The following is a 16,387-nucleotide window of genomic DNA, read 5'->3' on the forward strand; positions in this document are numbered from 1 at the left end:
ATGTCCCCTAGCAAGGGGGTTGGAGGTAGGCAGTTCCACAGGGAGGTAACTTGGTCACTCGCTGATGTCACCAAGGACTTTTTTTGCATGTCTTCTCTCTCCTACCCTGCGTGTCCGGGCTCTGTCCTGGTTCCAGGAAGGCCTGTTACCTCTCCGGCGTCACAACCAGATCAAATGACACTAAGAGGAAGGAGGTTTGTGGGACTTTCTCTACTTAGTGTTTAAAAACAACAGCAGGGTTGCCAGGGTGGCTCAGGTGGTTAAGCGTCTGACTCCTGATTTCTTCTCAGGTCATGATCTCGGGGTCCTGAGATCGAGCCCCGCATCGGGCTCCATGTTCAGCAGGGAGTCTGCTTGGGGATTCTCTCCCTCTGCCTCTCCCCCTGTGCATGGGTGTGCGGAGGCGTGCGTGCACTCTTTCTCTCTCTCTCTCTCTCTCTCTCAAATAAATAAATCTTAAAAACAACAACAGCAACAGAGAAGCTTTCTTTATGCTTGGATCTGAAATAATCAGTGGTTGAGTCACAGCTTCTGGATTATCGCGCTGTGGAGAGAAACTGCTTAAGGGGAGGGCACCTGGAGACAGAACCGAAGAGGGTTTCTGAGCTCTGACATTTCCTTGTGGAATTAACTTGAATCCTGCTATGGACCGGCCGCTTCCTAAATCTGGGACCGAGCCTGGTGTGGCCCCCGCCTGCTTCACATCATTTCCTGCAAAGAACTGCAAAAGAGCCTTCTAGATTTCCCCTGGAGCGTTATATCCAGGAGAAGGATCCTGTTTGGCTCCCTCCTATTGATACAATTACTTAGATTTGCCTTTCCTGGCCTGTCTTCTCCTGACCGCGGTCCAAGTGGAACTCTGGTGAGCGTGCGCCATGCGGTGTGGTCACGCGTAGGGTCCCTCGGCTTGGTGTGTTGTCCAGCCCATCCCCCGTCATCCCCACTGAGCTCCGGCCTCTTCCCTTCTGCCCCCCAGATCCTGCAGGCGCTCGGGAAGTCCTACCACCCCGGCTGCTTCCGCTGTGTCATCTGTAACGAGTGTTTGGACGGGGTGCCCTTCACCGTGGACTCCGAGAACAAGATCTACTGCGTCCGAGATTACCACAAGTAAGGGGGGATGGGGTGCACGGGGGCTGCAGGCGCAAGCTACGTTAATCTCACCCAGTGAAGGAGGGACCCCTGGGGGCTCTCCTCGAACCCCGAGTCCACAGTCCGGCAAAGGCTTCATGGTTTTAAGGGGGTAGCAGGGGCCTCGGGAGGTCAGCGGACGCCAGTGTCGACAGGAACTGGGAACAGGATCGTGTTTCCTGAAAAATCAGAACCCAGATCCTTATAATCAGATTCCCGGCCAGGCCTTGGGAGGCCTCTGCCGAGCCCAGCGGCTCCAGCTTGACCTAACTTCCCAAGGCAACGACTCAGTGCTGCTCGCCACCACCCTCAGTCTGCCTGGGCCTGTGCTGGGCACTGTGAGGGGAGCAAACAGGTTAGTCTCTACCCCTAGTAGCGTGAGACGGTCCAGCTGGGCTTGTGACCGCTGGGGTATAATCTTGACGTGCTATTAAAACACCTCCCAGAGAATGAGCCGGACTATATTTCTCTTTTTTTTGAATAAATATTTTATTTATTTATTTATTTGAGAGAGAGAGAGCACGAGTGGGGTGGGGAGAGGGAGAGGGAGAAGCAGACTCCCCGCTGAGCAGGGAGCCTAATGCGGGGCTCGATCCCAGGACCCAGGATCGCGACCTGAGCTGAAGGCAGACGCTTCACCGACTGAGCCACCCGGGTGCCCTGAGCCAGGCTGTCTTGATTTGAGGGCTGGGCGGGGGGTTCGCTTGAAGAGTGACGGCAGGAGGCCGGCCGTGAGGAAGGCTCGGTGTGGGCTCCAGGGCCTGCCTCCCAGAAACAGCACAGTATGCATTTTACTGCCTCTTTGCTTCTCCCGGCAGGGTGCTGGCCCCCAAATGTGCAGCCTGTGGGCTTCCCATCCTTCCACCTGAGGTAAGATGCTGTTTCAGGCCTGTTTCTGGCATCTTCCATGACATGAATATCTCCCTGGGGTCATCTACAAGATCCGTGTCCTTTCCTTACGCCTTTGAAAAAAATCCTTCTAAAATCTCACCTCTGACTTTAATAGTGTCCTCACCGAGAAGCCTCTTTCTTCTCGCCTGGCTTCCCCAGCCCAGTGCCCTTCGTGTGCCCTTCGTGTGCCCTATTTGTCCCTATAATCGGGTCAAACTCCCTGACTTGATAGTGACTCCCAGATTAGAAGATGAACAGAAAGCTTGCGTTTCATTCATTTTTTAAAAAATCACTCTGCGCATAGGTGGGTTTTTTCAGTGTTGACGCTGACATTTCAGAAGGACTGCCGTCGCTCCTACTTCTTCTCTCATTGGTTACAGGTGTCCTTTTTCCAACCACTGTGGGACGTCATGACAGATTTAAGCTTTTCTGAGGCCATCCACTTGCTACCTCAGAACCACCCCCCCACAGCATGCGGAGCCTGATGGGTCCCCCAACTGGCCTCACGTTCTTCCTTTCATTCCTTCCAGGGCTCCGATGAGACCATCCGTGTTGTGTCCATGGACAGAGACTACCACGTAGAGTGCTACCACTGCGAGGTAGGCCCCTCCCCGCCCAGACGCCTGAGAGTACAAGACACGAGCATCCCCGGGGTTGACCGGGGCCTGAGATGGTCACCAAGGTGTGGTCAAGGGCTGTGCTCTAGGTCAAGGGGTGAAGCCTGCCTTGTGGGGGAGGTCGGAGAACATGCACATGTTTGGGATGTAAGATTGTTTCTGTTCCCTCCACGTTGGTTAACTGCCAAGTCCTGACACCATGGCAGCTGCCTCCCTGAGACTATAGGGTGGGAGGCTCGTGGGGACCAGGGGTTTCACATGCCACATTGTCAGACAGCTGTCTGATCTGGAGAACAGACACCCTCCCCTCCAGCTTGTAGGTCGTTCTATCTGCCAGGAACCCCTTTCTGAGCTGAGCCCTAGAAATCACGAAGAAACCTGTCCCTCCTTGGAAACAGGCATGCCGCTGGGTGGGGTGAAGATGGGTGGGGGCCCCTCTGCCCCCCTCCTTACTTTGGGTCGTGCCCAGGCTGAAGGAGCTCTGGGCACCCCATGACTGTCAGACAGGCCTGGGGTCACCCCTTCCTGGCCCTTTTGAAGGTACCCACAGTTTAAGTGCCCGTGGGGTTTCAGCCAGAATTAAGTGGATTCACCCGTGGAAGGAGAGTAGATTGATTTTGTGACACTGTGGGTAGGGTGAATGGGAGAGGGGTAGGGGTGAGGGTGGGAGGCTTGACCTCACTGCCAGCACTGAAGAACTAGGTGGGGGTCCTTGCCAGTGGTACCCCAGGCATTGGAGGAAAGGGGACAGGGCCATTTGCTCACCACAGTCCTCTCTCTGCAATCAGGGCAGTGCTGTCCCATAGAAACCTGAGCCACAGGTCCAAGTCATGGTGTCATTTCATTTTCTAGTAGCCACATTAAAAAAGTAAAAAGAAACAGGTGGGATTCATTCATATAATATTTTATTCAACCTGTATATACAGTGTTCTTTCTTTCTTTAAGATTTTTATTTTATTTTATTTATTTGAGAGAGAGAGAGAGACAGAACATGAGCAGAAGGGAGGAGGCAGAGGGAGAGAAAAAAGCAGACTCCCTGCTGAATAGGGAGCCTGACGTGGGGCTCGATCCCAGGGCCCTGGGATGATGACCTGAGCCAAAGGCAGACGCTTAACCGACTGAGCCACCCAGGCGCCCCTCCAGTGTTATTTCAATGTATACCCAGTATGAGGGATTTCTCATGAGCTGCCTTACATTCATTTTTTGCCCTAAGTCTTGGAGTACCCCGTATGTATCCACATCCCATTTCTGTTCTGACCAGCCCCATTTCAAGTGCGCGTCGGGGGCATGTCACACTTTCACTCGGCAGGACTGCCCAGTTCTGCGCTGGCATTCGCTGTGCCCACAGCCCCCTCTGCTGCTCCCCGGGACGTCGGCTTTTGGGTCAGGTTTGCACCCCTTTCTGTTCTGTTCTGCTACCCCTGGACATTTTGGCCTCCCCCCAGGACTGCGGTCTGGAGCTCAATGACGAAGACGGTCACCGCTGCTACCCCTTGGAGGACCACCTGTTCTGTCACTCCTGCCACGTCAAGAGACTGGAGCAAAGCCCCTCGTCCGCCGCTCTTCACCAGCACCGCTTCTAGCCGGAGCCTCACCCCCCGTGGGAGATGAGAAGCCAGGGTAGCAGACGAGACATCTGCCTGTTACTTCCCGTGGCCCCCGGGGTGGGGGGGGAGTCGGGCTGGGGGGAGAGGGGTTAGGCAGGCAAGTTTCTGCCTGTACGCCTGGGGTGCCTTTCCTTGAACCGGGGAGCTGAGCCCTACCTGTCTGGCATGTGTATTTTCCAAGTGCCTTTCTGCACTGCCGCGCCCTCGTCACATTACTCAGGAAGACACTCCAGCCGTGCGTGGCATGTGACAGGATCGTATCCGTGCAACCGAAGGCACCCTCCAGCCCCTCTGGGAGCAGTTCAGGCTGCAGAGGGAAAGGGTTACACGGAGCGTGTGTCACAATATCCTCTGAAGAGAGACCTCGCTGCCTATACATTCAGCCCTTTCATGTCCCCTGGGGACAAACCCACACCCAGACACTACTGCACCACACACATACACGTACACAACGTGATCTGAGACTGCGCCCAGACGTGCACGCGCGCACACACACACACACACACACACAGCGTTATTTAAGACTTCCTTCCAGCCCAGAGACTCAGTTCTTCCGTCGAAGGGCTGCACGTTTTCATTGCATTATGGCAAGAGGGAAGCTGTCGCGTGTGCTCTGTATTGTAGGAAGAATTTCATTGCTAAACCAGAGCCAAGTTTTGAAATGAGTGAGCCAGGCGGGCTTCCCTCCTGGTACGCTGGCCGCGCTTTATGTGCTTCTGCAAATCTTCATTCCCTTCAGGGCAGCGGGGAGCCCAACGGAGATTTGCCCCATTCTAGCAAAGTGTGCATTGGGACAAGGGCTTGGTGCAGGCACCTGGCCCCCTTTGCCCACCTGTTTGCACTGTTTCTCTCTGGAGCTCTCGAGAGTCTGTGACTCCGGAGTCGCTCCCAAAAAGGCAAGTCTCAGGATCGCACGTGGGGACATCTCTGGGCCTGTTTTCGCTTCTCTAACCACGGGGCGCGGGCCGCCCTGCCCACCTGCTGAGAGCTCCCTTTCTCCACGGGGAGAGTTGGTGTGTGTGCAAGACCTCTAAGCAGCACGGGAGGGGGTGGCCCAGGACTGATGACTGTGTTCACCGAGCACGTCCCTCCCTCACCTAGTTCTTGGCACGGGCGTGACGTGTGACGAGACCCGTATAAGGTACCCTGCTCTTGTCTGGTTTTTCTTCTTGTTTCTGATCGTCTCCCCCCACTCTCAGTCTCCCACACACACAGAATACCTCACAGATAAGAGCTTCACCAGACCGCAGATAAGGAGGCATTCGGCCCTCGCCCTGACCTCACATGCCTCGTGGTGTGTGCGGAGTCTCGGCCGCCTTGCGGGCCAAATGCCCGCGGCTCGGGGCATTGTCATCTTAACTAAAGGTCGGCTGGCAGTGGGTCGGCTCGAACATGGGTGTTACTGTCCTGATGCCGTTCATCAGGCCGGTTCCCCTGGGGGGGCGGGGGGTGGGGTGGGGGGAGGGCCACGCACTGGCAAGGGTTCAAGGCCACCCGTGCACTCAGGAAGCCCTGCGTGTGACACACTCCTGAGACCAGGAGAGACCACACTCCGTATCCCTGCTAGTTCAATGAAAAGATGGTGTTAAAAAAAATTAAAAAGCAGGCTGGCTGGCATTTGCCCTCTCAGCCCATGGGGTGGCCCGCGGGAGGGCAGGGGCCGGCTCACTGCCGCCAGCCGGTCTGGGAGTATCACGCTGGGGTCTGCCCTCCGCCTCCTCACCTCACCCCCAGGGCAGCAGGGGCCACGGAGGGCGGCGGCGGAGCCCAAGGCATGTGGGACTCACAGACTTTTCAGGGGGCTTCATTTGGTAGCAGCTGCCCTAAGACACTCCTGTTTTTGTTACATTCATTCTGTTAGACAGCCAGATGTCGCTTCAGCCCAGGCTGTGGGCTTCCATCGATTCCATGTGGCCCGGGCCGAGCCTCCAGACGCCTGTGGATGCATGGGGCCGGGGGAGTGAACCCTGGGGCTGAACCCCTCTCTTCCCAGATTCCCCAGCTCGGCTCTGGCAAGGCTGGGGGGCACACGAAGCCAGCTGATACGTCTTAACTTGGCCTTGCCAACCTAGGAGCGTTTCTGTCCTTGCTGACACGCCTTTGCTCCACTTGCAAGTCCAGCAAAAGTGCAGAAAATTGCCTGAGAGCAACTGTCAGAAGCAGGGATTTGTTTGCAAATTGGGTGACTAATTAGTTGAAAAAAAAATCTGTGATTAATGTTTTAAATGATATGTTTTAAGTGGCCTTGATGGAGGTGATTCAGATATCTGCAAATATGGTGTTTTCTACTATTGAGGAAAGAACAATAAGAGACTTTCCAGAAGCCCGAGAAATCGGAGCAGCAAGTTGCAGAAATCTTGCGCCCGCTCTGTTTCTCAGGTTCTGGCACTAAAGCCACGAGGAGATGTTCACCTGCGTGGTATCGTAGACATTCTGTAAGCTGTTAGCCAAACAGAATTGTCACAGGATTGTATTTATAGGCACCTAGAAAGGAGGCACAAGGACCCAGTAGAGGAGGAATTTGTTTATTTTAAAAGGTAGAGCAGAGAGCCCTTCCTGAGTTCCCTAGATAGCTCTTGGACTTTAGATACACAAGAAATAAGGTCTTATGACAGACCCCCCAAGGCCAGCCTCCAGCCTTCTCCCCGGCCGCATTTGGGCCATAGTTTTTTTCTCCGCTTCCCCTCCCCCGCCCCAGCGAGGGCCATTCAGAAGCTGCCAGGGGGGTCTGAGGAGAGCCAACGACCTGGTTTGGAGTGCTCTTCTCTCTGATGTTCTCCCACCGGCTGCTGGGGGAAGAGTACGTGTTCACTTCTCACCATGGGAAGGCATTACGTTCTGTCTGGGTCATTGCCCATACATGGCAGCAGGACTTCCCACTTCTCCATGGTCAGTGCTCGAGTGAGAACCTCTTTCGGCCCAGTCCACTGAGGTGGGGCTGCCAACCACGTGTGTGGGTCTTGACCGCACACCAGCCTTGTTGCAGGACGCACTTGTTCCAACGCTGTCTGCCAGGAAACCCAAGTTCTTCGTAGTCTCCTCCGTGTCAGGAATCAGTTCTCATTTCCAGGTTATTTGAAGTCAGTCTTAAAAGGAATAAAATACAATGAGTAGAATACATTATCTATCGTTCTGAGCTGGAACTGGACAGATGTGGGAAATTTGCATATAGTATGTGAAAATTTCACCGTGCAGGGAAATTATTTTCCTCTGTATCTCTTCTTTTCCTATAAAAATTATTCAGAATTGTACTGTTACTGTAAAATTTTTCCAAATATTGTTACTACAAAATTATTCAGAATTGTACTGTTGCTATAAAATTATTCAGAATATTATTGCCAATAAACTGCATCGATTTGTAGACGATTAAAGTGCTCTCCCAACACGATGATGCTGCTTGGGTTTTCTTTTATGTGTGTGGAAGTAAGCAGACAGTGCTTTTTGCTAACTGGAGTTGGTCTTCTCTTAGAGCTCTGGATTCTTCAGGGAACACATGGGTGTCAAAATTACAAAAGGTCCCAGATTTTACCCTCCTTGCCAGCTAATAACCAGCATGCCATGGTTTCATGGATCATGGTGGAAGTTACCAGACTCCTAGGTTAGAGACGAAGGACAGGTGAATGCAGCACCCGCTAGGAGCATTTTATTAGTATTTTATCAGCATTTACACTGACTCCCTGAGTCGTCGTCCTAGGGCCCCATGAAGAGGGTCACATCGTGCCCGCATTACAAGAGGACACCTGAGCTTAGGGAACCTCAGTCTTATGATGACAGGTAAGCCTGCCTGACTGTTGCTCCAGAGAGACACACTGTGTCTGCCACCCAAGACTGTTCACTACACCAGCATCCTAGGAACTAAGGCCGTCTGGCTCACGGGTTGTGCAGGAACGTGAGCGACCCTTGGAGAATCATCTTCCAAGATTCAAAAGTTCCTTGCCCTGGGTCCTTAATATTGAGACATGAGGTCATGCTGCGGGGTGGGGGGGGGGGGGAAAGGGGGTCGTTCCGTCTCCTTTTGTGTATGTTGTTTTTTTTTCTAATGAGTTTCTGATCAAAATATCCCAGAGGTGAGGGCTTGCAGAGGGAGGGGCTGAGTATGTGCTTGGAGTCCCTGGGGTGGGAGAGGGCGTCCAAGGACTCGCCTTTCACTGCTCAGTCCATGGGCCACTTCAGGCTTCATGTTAGCTCTCGTGGCTGCCAGGGACCCGGGAAAGAGGGGCATGAAGATACTGGCAGGGGTGGTGCCTTTCTGGAAAATAAAACCTTTTTAAGTGATGAGAGAGCACATACACTGATTTCACAGATCAGTTTTCCTATGACCCTGATCTGCAAGGGATGAAACCATAGGGGAAAGGGTGGCCTGGGCCGAGGTGTGCTGGTGCCCCAGCTTTGGGGTGGAAGGTGGGGACGAGGCCCTGATTTGCGGTGTTTGCTGGTTTCTGTGATGTAAATCTTCCCATCTTGGCCAATTTCAGGCGATCCACGCCACATCCCTGAACCTGGTCCTGGGACGAGATGGCACAGTCAGGAACAGATGCTAGCCAGCTCAGGCCTTTGGGCCATTTGGGGCTGAAGCAGGGGGGAAATCTGGTTTGGTCTTAAGTTCTGTGATTAAAGAAGTAACAGCAGTGGCTGGTTTATTGTGTGCTCACCATGTACTAGGTACTATTCTAAGGACCACATTCTTTAAAACCTTTTAGTTTATGGACAAGGCAACTGAGTCACAGGAGGGTGAAGTAACTCTCTGAACACTGAGTACCCAGTAAACCAAGCCAAGAGCCCATCCCGGACAGTCCCATCCAGAGGGAGCTGTCACACCGCTCTGGCTGCCGGGGCAGTAACTTTTAGTGGATTCCTTCGTTAGAGCCACTTAGCCTGAGACACTCATTGTGAGGGGGAGGAGGGGCCTGTCACTGCTCTCTGCTGGAGTCTGTACTGTTTCTTTTTCTTTTATTTATTTGAGAGAGCAGAAGAGCGAGAGAACAAGCTGGGGGCAGGGAGAGAGAGAAGCAGGCTCTCTGAAGAGCAGGGAGCCTGATGCAGGGCTTGATCCCAGGACCCTGGGATCATGATCTGAGCCAAAGGCAGACGCTTAACCAACTGAGCCACCCAGGTGCCCCTTGGTTCTTATTGCTTGCTAGACAAAGAACCAAATTTAGTGGCTTGAAACCACACACATCCCATGGTTCTGGAGAAATGGGTCTTCTAGAGCTCTAATCAAGGTGTCAGCAGAGCCCAGTTCTTTCTGGAGGCACTAGGGGAGAATCTGTCCCTTGCCCTTTTTCAGCTTTGAGAGGCCCCCCACTCTCCTTGGCTTGTGGCACCATCACTGAAGTCTGTTGTCACACCTCCTCTCTCTCTCTCCCTCTCCTCCTGCTTCTTTCTTGTAAGGACCCCTGTGATTATACTGGGCAAGCCTATGTGGTCTAGGATAATCCCTGTCTCGTCTCAAGACCCCTTAACCAATCACATCTGCAAAATCTCTTTTATTTTGTGGGATACTATCCACGGCTTCTGGGGATTAGGCCAGGGACATCTCAGTGGGGGAGTACTGCTCGGCTTATTACAGGGTCCAACAAACTTTTTAGGTGGAATGAAAGAATATCCTGGGGTTATTAGATGCATTTTCTTCAAGCATCACTGAAAGTGGGGTTCACATTTTCTCTGGTTTAAAAACAGAACTGCTTCATATATAAGCTGTGGTCCATATATACAATGGAATATTACTCAGCTATCAGAAAGAACGAATTCTCAACATTTGCTGCAACATGGACGGCACTGGAGGAGATAATGCTAAGTGAAATAAGTCAAGCAGAGAAAGACAATTATCATATGATTTCTCTCATCTATGGAACATAAGAACTAGGAGGATCGGTAGGGGAAGAAAGGGATAAAGAAAAGGGGGGTAATCAGAAGGGGGAATGAAACATGAGAGACTATGGACTGTGAGAGGCAAACTGAGGACTTCAGAGGGGAGGGGGTGGGGGAAGGGGATAGCCTGGTGATGGGTAGTAGGGAGGGCACGTATTGCATGGTGCACTGGGTGTTATACGCAACTAATGAAGCATCAAACTTTACATCGGAATCTGGGGATGTACTGTATGGTGATTAACACAATATAATAAAATAAAATTTAAAAAATAAAAAAAGAAAAAACTTAATAGTTAAAAACGAAAAAAAAAAAAAAAGAACTGCTTCATATATAAAGTGATTTGGACCTCGGATTCTGGGTGTCAAATCAGAATAGACCATACTATGCGGGCAAAACATAAGCCAGTGGTCTGGTCCAGGAGAAGGTTCCAGGTATGTGACAGCGGCAGATGTAACACTTGTAGGAGAAGCCCTGGTTACCTAAGGCACTCCTGCCACTTGGTTATACACATGTCCCTCCAACTGACCCAAGCCCCCAAGACAGGTGGCTGTGGCCCTGAGTTGCTCATGGGATCTGGCCCACAGCAGGCTAGTGACAGAGGGGAAGTGAGGAAATGCACCCAATTTGGAGACTTGGCGGGAAGGCAGACCCCACAACAGGCATAATGGAGCAAAAGTATGTAAGAGCTACATTTGGGAGCCATACTCCGTTATAGAAACACGGACGTAAAAGCCGGCAGCAGAGATCATTTGTATCATGTCAACAAACCTCGTCTGCGGCTAGGATCGCTTCCATGGGAAGACCCTTCGCAGATTTTGTAAAAATTTATATTTGTATTTACATAGGTAACATAATTTCACTGTAGGAAAGACTTGGCCAAAGGTGTCCATTCATATTACGTATCCTTGCCTGATTTCTTATCCTGAACATTGTTCTCCTTAGATCGGATTTTGGCTTGTTAGGCATTTAAAAGCCCCAGAAGAATGTCTGTTTCTGCCTGGATTAGTTTCCATTTTCCATTCTCACCGAGTGTTCATAAAGGCCTTGGCTTGTATTACACAACTGGCAAAGAAAGTTCAGCCTTTCTGTCTCTTTATTCTGCTGTGAATAGAACTTCTACACGGTGACACGTTTAGAGTCTCGGCAGGAGTTCTCTGCAGGGCGGTGACTGTTTGGCTAGAAGCATTCTTTTCTTAAAGACTTAAGAGAAAGGCTGCAACTTATATCCCCATTTTATTAAAGGAGAGGAAACGTCCAAGAGCCCACAGCTGGTGAGTGGAATGATCTAGATGTGGAATGATCATCAGGACTAGAGATGAGATCTTCTTTTTTTTTTTTTTTTTTAAAGGATTTTTTTTTTTTNAGAAAGGGAACACAAGCAGGGGGAGTGGGAGAGGAAGAAGCAGGCTCCCAGCGGAGGAGCCTGATGCGGGGCTCAATCCCAGAACACCGGGATCACGCCCTGAGCCAAAGGCAGACGCTCAACGACTGAGCCACCCAGGCGCCCCTAGAGATGAGATCTTCTGATTGAAGGCTGAGGTGCACATATGATCGTCATTCATGCCAGATACGGAATGACCCTGAGTCCACTCACGTGGTCACCCTCTGGTGCACAGTAAGCTCAAGGCCAGATGGCTTAGGGGTCAAGAGCCCAGACTCAAGTTCTAACTCAGGCTCTGCCACCTAATTGCTCAATAACCTTAAGCAAAGGTAGCTCCTGCACATGTAAAAATGGGGGTAACTGAGCTTGCTTTATGGGATTATTGTGGGATTGATGGAATCAGTCCAAGCAAAGAGTTTAGAGCTCTTAATTGCTCAAGAAGAGTGACAGACTTTAAGACTTAATTGATCTTTCCATTGGGAAGACCAAAAAATGAATTACAAACAGCTTCGATGGGAAAAACAATACAAACACACACAAAAATTCTGAATAGACCACATATGCCATAGAAGATACCATAAAGTAAAATATGGGTAAATTGGAATATATAGTAGTGAAAATTACATTTTCAAAAATATTATAAGGAAAAGGTAATTGATAAACTGGAAGAAGACTGCATTGTGTTTGATAGCTAAAGAATTAATATTCTTTATATATTAAAAAACCTAACAGATCTAAGAAAAAACTGAATACATACACACATACATCAAGAGAATAGATACATCAAGTAATATAGGTAAAAAGAAGTTCTGTTTTTCTATTACGAGAACTGCAAAGAAATCATAATGCAACCTATAATACTCTGTTGGTTAGCAAGCAAGAAAACAGATGCTGTTAACGGAAGTGTGTTGGTTTTATCTTTTTGGAGGGCAATTTGGAAATATGTTCCAAGTCTCAAAAATGTCCATGAAATGGGCTTTAAAAGACGTCCACCTGATCATTCCACATCTAGAAATTTATAAGACACATCAGAAATAATCCAGCACAGCATTATCTTTAAAAAGTGTTAAGCTGACAACAACCCAAATTCCCAACAAGAGGGTAATGCTTAAAATGATCTAGTTCTTGGATGGGGTAGCTTCAAAGTGTATTTAATGACCTTAAATCTCAGACAGAAAGCTAAGGAAACAAAACGGGAACACAAAGACATTTCTAGTACAAAACGGGAACACAAAGACATTTCTAGTACAAAACGGGAACACAAAGACATTTCTAGTACAACCCCAAATCTGGAAAGATACGTGTGCAGGTATATCCACATTAAAAAGCGTGGAAGCAAAAATTTCTGAAAGGGAAAAAATTTTATCAATAGCAATGATCTTGGGATGGGAACTCACATTATTTTTATTCCAAATAGTTTTCTGCATTTCACAAATTTTCTATAAAAAGGAGGAAAAAGAATGTCATATGGGAAAGATTAATTGATCGATGTTGCATGTCTTGGCAGTCATGGGTTCGAGTCCGCTTTCCTCCGCAGAGGTTTCGTGACTTCTGAGGTCTTCGAGCCAGGCATTATCTAATACACCAGAAAACCTGGGGTTGATCTCACCGCAAAAACACGCGTGTTTTAGGGCATCGCGGGGAAACCTGAGGACCAGGTGGCCTTTGCACGCGGAGCCCTCCGAGAACAAGGCTGCGGGGTCTGTACGCACTGCCGTGCTCCGTCTCTGCTGCGGGGGAGCCCACGCCGTCTCGGGAAATGTGCTGCGCCGCTTTTCACGTCCCTACGGGGCTCTCTGCCCCAGGGAAGAAGGCCAGAACCTCTGCCTGGAAGGCGCTTCGGTGTCATCAGGTGGCCAACCTCCGGCCACAGAGCGCCCCCCCACTCCAAACGGCCACCTTTGCAGGGATGTCTTCCTATATGGACCCCATTTACAGGGACTCCTGCATCATCAAGAAGGAGCTCTGCAATTTACACCTCAATTTACACCTCACACAACTCCGGGTGCCAAACACAGCTGAAAAGATGACATTTCGGGCAAAGTGGCGGTAAAATTCAGGATATTTAACCTTCACACTCTAGCCAGAGTTCTTCCCAGGGAGACCCTGTAACATCAAACCAGATGGGGCAAAAAGTACAACCCGAGCCAGCCAGGAGTCGAACCTAGAATCTTCTGATCCGTAGTCAGACGCGTTATCCATTGCGCCACTGGCCCCGTGCTAGTCAGGCTCTCTCAGTGATACAGATCACCCATTACGCAGCTTCAACAGGTTTCCCTGCATTAGTGTCGCGTTTCCGCTCCGGCGCCGCGGCTCCCGCCCACGGCTCCCACGCTCCACCGTTCTCAAGCAAACGCTCTCCGCCAATCCGCAGAGTCTACGTCACGGCGCTCTTCGGCGCGCTCCAATCCGCGCGCCGGACCGCTTCTTTCGCTCTCTCTAGCGCGCGCGCTAAGGTTGTCCCCGGCCGCCTTCCGTCCGCTCGGGGTCGGGTGGGGTGGAGAGAGGGGTGGGACGACCCGGGCGCTGCGGCCGCGGAGCTGGGTGAACGGTACCGCGGTGGCCGAGGTGGCGGCGGGGCGGGGCGGGGCGGGCGGAAAGAGGAAGAAGGAGTTAGTGGTGCACGATGGCGGCGACGACCTACGAGCGGCTGAAGCTGTGAGTCCCGCGGGCCGGAGGCCGTTGAGCGAAGGGGCCTGAGGGGCGGCGGGCGGGGCGGCAGGTGCGGGCCGCCGGCCTCGGGCAGGGCTTCTGAGTCCCGGGGCTGCGGGCCGGGTGTGGGAGCCCCTGGCAGTCCCCGCCCTCCTCTCCCGGCGCGGCCTGTCCGGGAGCTTGTCGGTTGCGGCCGCCGGAAGGCCCCGCCGGAGTCGCCACAGGCCCGGGAGCCCGGGAGTGACAGCGTCGCCGGCCTTTCTTCGCCCTGCTCGGCCTCGGCGCCCACGGTGGGAGAGCGAAGCTGCAGACAGGCTTCCAGCGAGACGGGGTCTGCGTTGCGATGCGGCAAGCTCGGGGCGCGCTCCTCCCCACCCACTTTGTTTGAGAGGTGGCGGCTAAATTTATCTTTATTGCTTAGCAGAGGAATAGAGAAGTTTGTTGTTGTGGGTTTTTTTTTTTTTTCCTTGTGTAATGAACCCATAACAACACATTAGAGTCCACACACAAATCGACATACCTTATCTGGGCACCAAAGCCTGCCTGACCAGCCTTTTGGATGCAGAAAAGAAGAACAGTCAATACTCTTGAGATCCTCAAGGATTTACTTGGTTTTAAGTGTTATACAGCTCAAGCACAAAACAGGTTAAGTTCCTGTTGACAGCCAGAGGCCATTCTCGAGAATTTTGGCACTGCAGATTGACTTTTCCGTAAAGCCAAGTTCTTGAGGCTTTGAGAAATAGGCTCTGGCTGTTAGGGTTGTGAATTAAGTATTTGTAGGTTTTTTTGGCTTGTCCTGAATAAATAAAAACGTGCGTTTCTTTTAGCATTACCGTCAGCCCCTTGGTTTTCTTGTCTCTGAATAACTTTGTTCTACTTTGGGTTTAATACTTTACCTCTAGACTGAAAGGCCAGTTGCCCTAGTCTGAGGATGTCCTTGGCCTCAGAAGCAAATGTAATTTTGGGGAAGCTTACCTATCCCTAAATGAGGTAATATACCTTGGGATTTAGGCAGAGGTGTCATATTTCCTTTGTAGGGATATGAGGACATCAGAATGTGGTTTGGGCACTTCCTGTGCTCTCTGGAACCTCAAACTCACTTAACTTTCTGGAAGGTTCAATTTAAAGTTCGGGTGCAAAATGGGGAGTGAGGTCATCTACTTGAAATGAAATGTTTTGCAGAAAAGATTATTATTTTTTCCTCAGCCCACTCCTTTGCCACTTTTGTGTAGCCCCAGCTGTGCATTTCCCTCCACATACCCTCCACCCTTGCCATCTTCCCTTATTCTCTCCCTGTTCCCCTCTGCAAGGTGATCACCTTGTTGGTGAATGAATCCTGCAAAATGTCTGTGACGAGGGTACTGGCTGGGCCAGTGTCACGTGTGCTGTGCTGGCTAATTAGGGTATTGTTGACTATCTGATAGTCACTGAAGGGTTTAATATGATCCTACACCAGGTCTCAAATGTGTTTAAGCAATATGGAGCCTTGGCTCAATGCAGCTCAGTGTTAGGTTATGGAATGCAGTTGAATTTTCCTGTGGCAAAGATTGAATGGGATGGAGAACTTGAGAATTCTGATGATTTCTTTTATGTTGCTAAGGAGTCACTAAATTCATCAGTCCAAACCTTAAAAAACAAAAAAAAAAAAGAAAAAAAAAGCTCTGTATCCATAAAAGAGAAAAGAAATTTGGCCCTTGAGTGGTGGGGATGATGGTTTTGTATTGATTTTTGTAGAAGTGGAGACTATGAATTTGAGTGAGAAAGTAAATCTGGGATTATGTGAAAGTCAGTCTCAAATTTGCAGCCCTTAACTTCATTCCACCGAGAGAAGTTTTGAGTCCCAGTGTGTATTGAAGATCTGACTTTTGTATAATGTTGTTTTACTTACCAAGAATTTTTGTGAGTTGGAATCTCTCTTTGGCCGTTCCTGCTCTGAGGCGTGCTGTTCAAGGTTCTTAAAGTGGCCTCTGACCTAAGGGGTGTTCTGTTTTAGATGCATTTGGACATGGCAGTAGTTTCTGACCCATGTAAGAATTAGTAGGACAAAACAGCCATTTTTTAAAACGTGCCTAGAGATGTCTTAAGAGAGAGGCATGAATAGATAGTTTGATCCTTTATTACAAAACTGCTGCTACTACTGAGTTTGTCACAATATTGAAGTGCTTGGGATGTTAAATCGTAATATGTTCTGCATTGTGTCACCCATGTGCAGACCGTTTCTGTCCTGTGAAGTTCACCT

At 50.4% G+C, this 16,387-nt stretch overlaps 2 protein-coding genes and 1 non-coding gene across 4 annotated transcripts in view; 2 read left to right on the forward strand and 1 right to left on the reverse strand.

The window, feature by feature from the left end:
* The window catches only part of LIMD1 (LIM domains containing 1), a 67,709-nt gene extending 60,078 nt beyond the window's left edge, over positions 1–7,631 (forward strand). Inside the window, exons 5-8 of the mRNA XM_002912827.4 lie at positions 977–1,107; positions 1,947–1,998; positions 2,550–2,618; positions 4,082–7,631. Of these exons, the coding sequence (XP_002912873.1) occupies positions 977–1,107; positions 1,947–1,998; positions 2,550–2,618; positions 4,082–4,219 (390 nt within the window). The 3' untranslated portion in view covers positions 4,220–7,631. The remainder of the gene's footprint in view (positions 1–976; positions 1,108–1,946; positions 1,999–2,549; positions 2,619–4,081) is intronic.
* A 6,008-nt stretch (positions 7,632–13,639) lies between these two features.
* TRNAR-ACG lies at positions 13,640–13,712 on the reverse strand. The gene has a single exon. It is a non-coding gene; the product is annotated as a tRNA-Arg (tRNA).
* A 284-nt stretch (positions 13,713–13,996) lies between these two features.
* The window catches only part of SACM1L (SAC1 like phosphatidylinositide phosphatase), a 58,953-nt gene continuing 56,562 nt past the window's right edge, over positions 13,997–16,387 (forward strand). For both annotated transcript variants that reach the window (XM_034658172.1, XM_034658173.1), the window contains exon 1: positions 13,997–14,154. In XM_034658172.1, coding sequence (XP_034514063.1) covers positions 14,123–14,154 — 32 coding nt within the window. In that variant the 5' untranslated portion in view covers positions 13,997–14,122. The remainder of the gene's footprint in view (positions 14,155–16,387) is intronic.

Source organism: Ailuropoda melanoleuca, chromosome 4 (assembly GCF_002007445.2).
Source record: "Ailuropoda melanoleuca isolate Jingjing chromosome 4, ASM200744v2, whole genome shotgun sequence".
Taxonomy (NCBI): domain Eukaryota; kingdom Metazoa; phylum Chordata; class Mammalia; order Carnivora; family Ursidae; genus Ailuropoda; species Ailuropoda melanoleuca.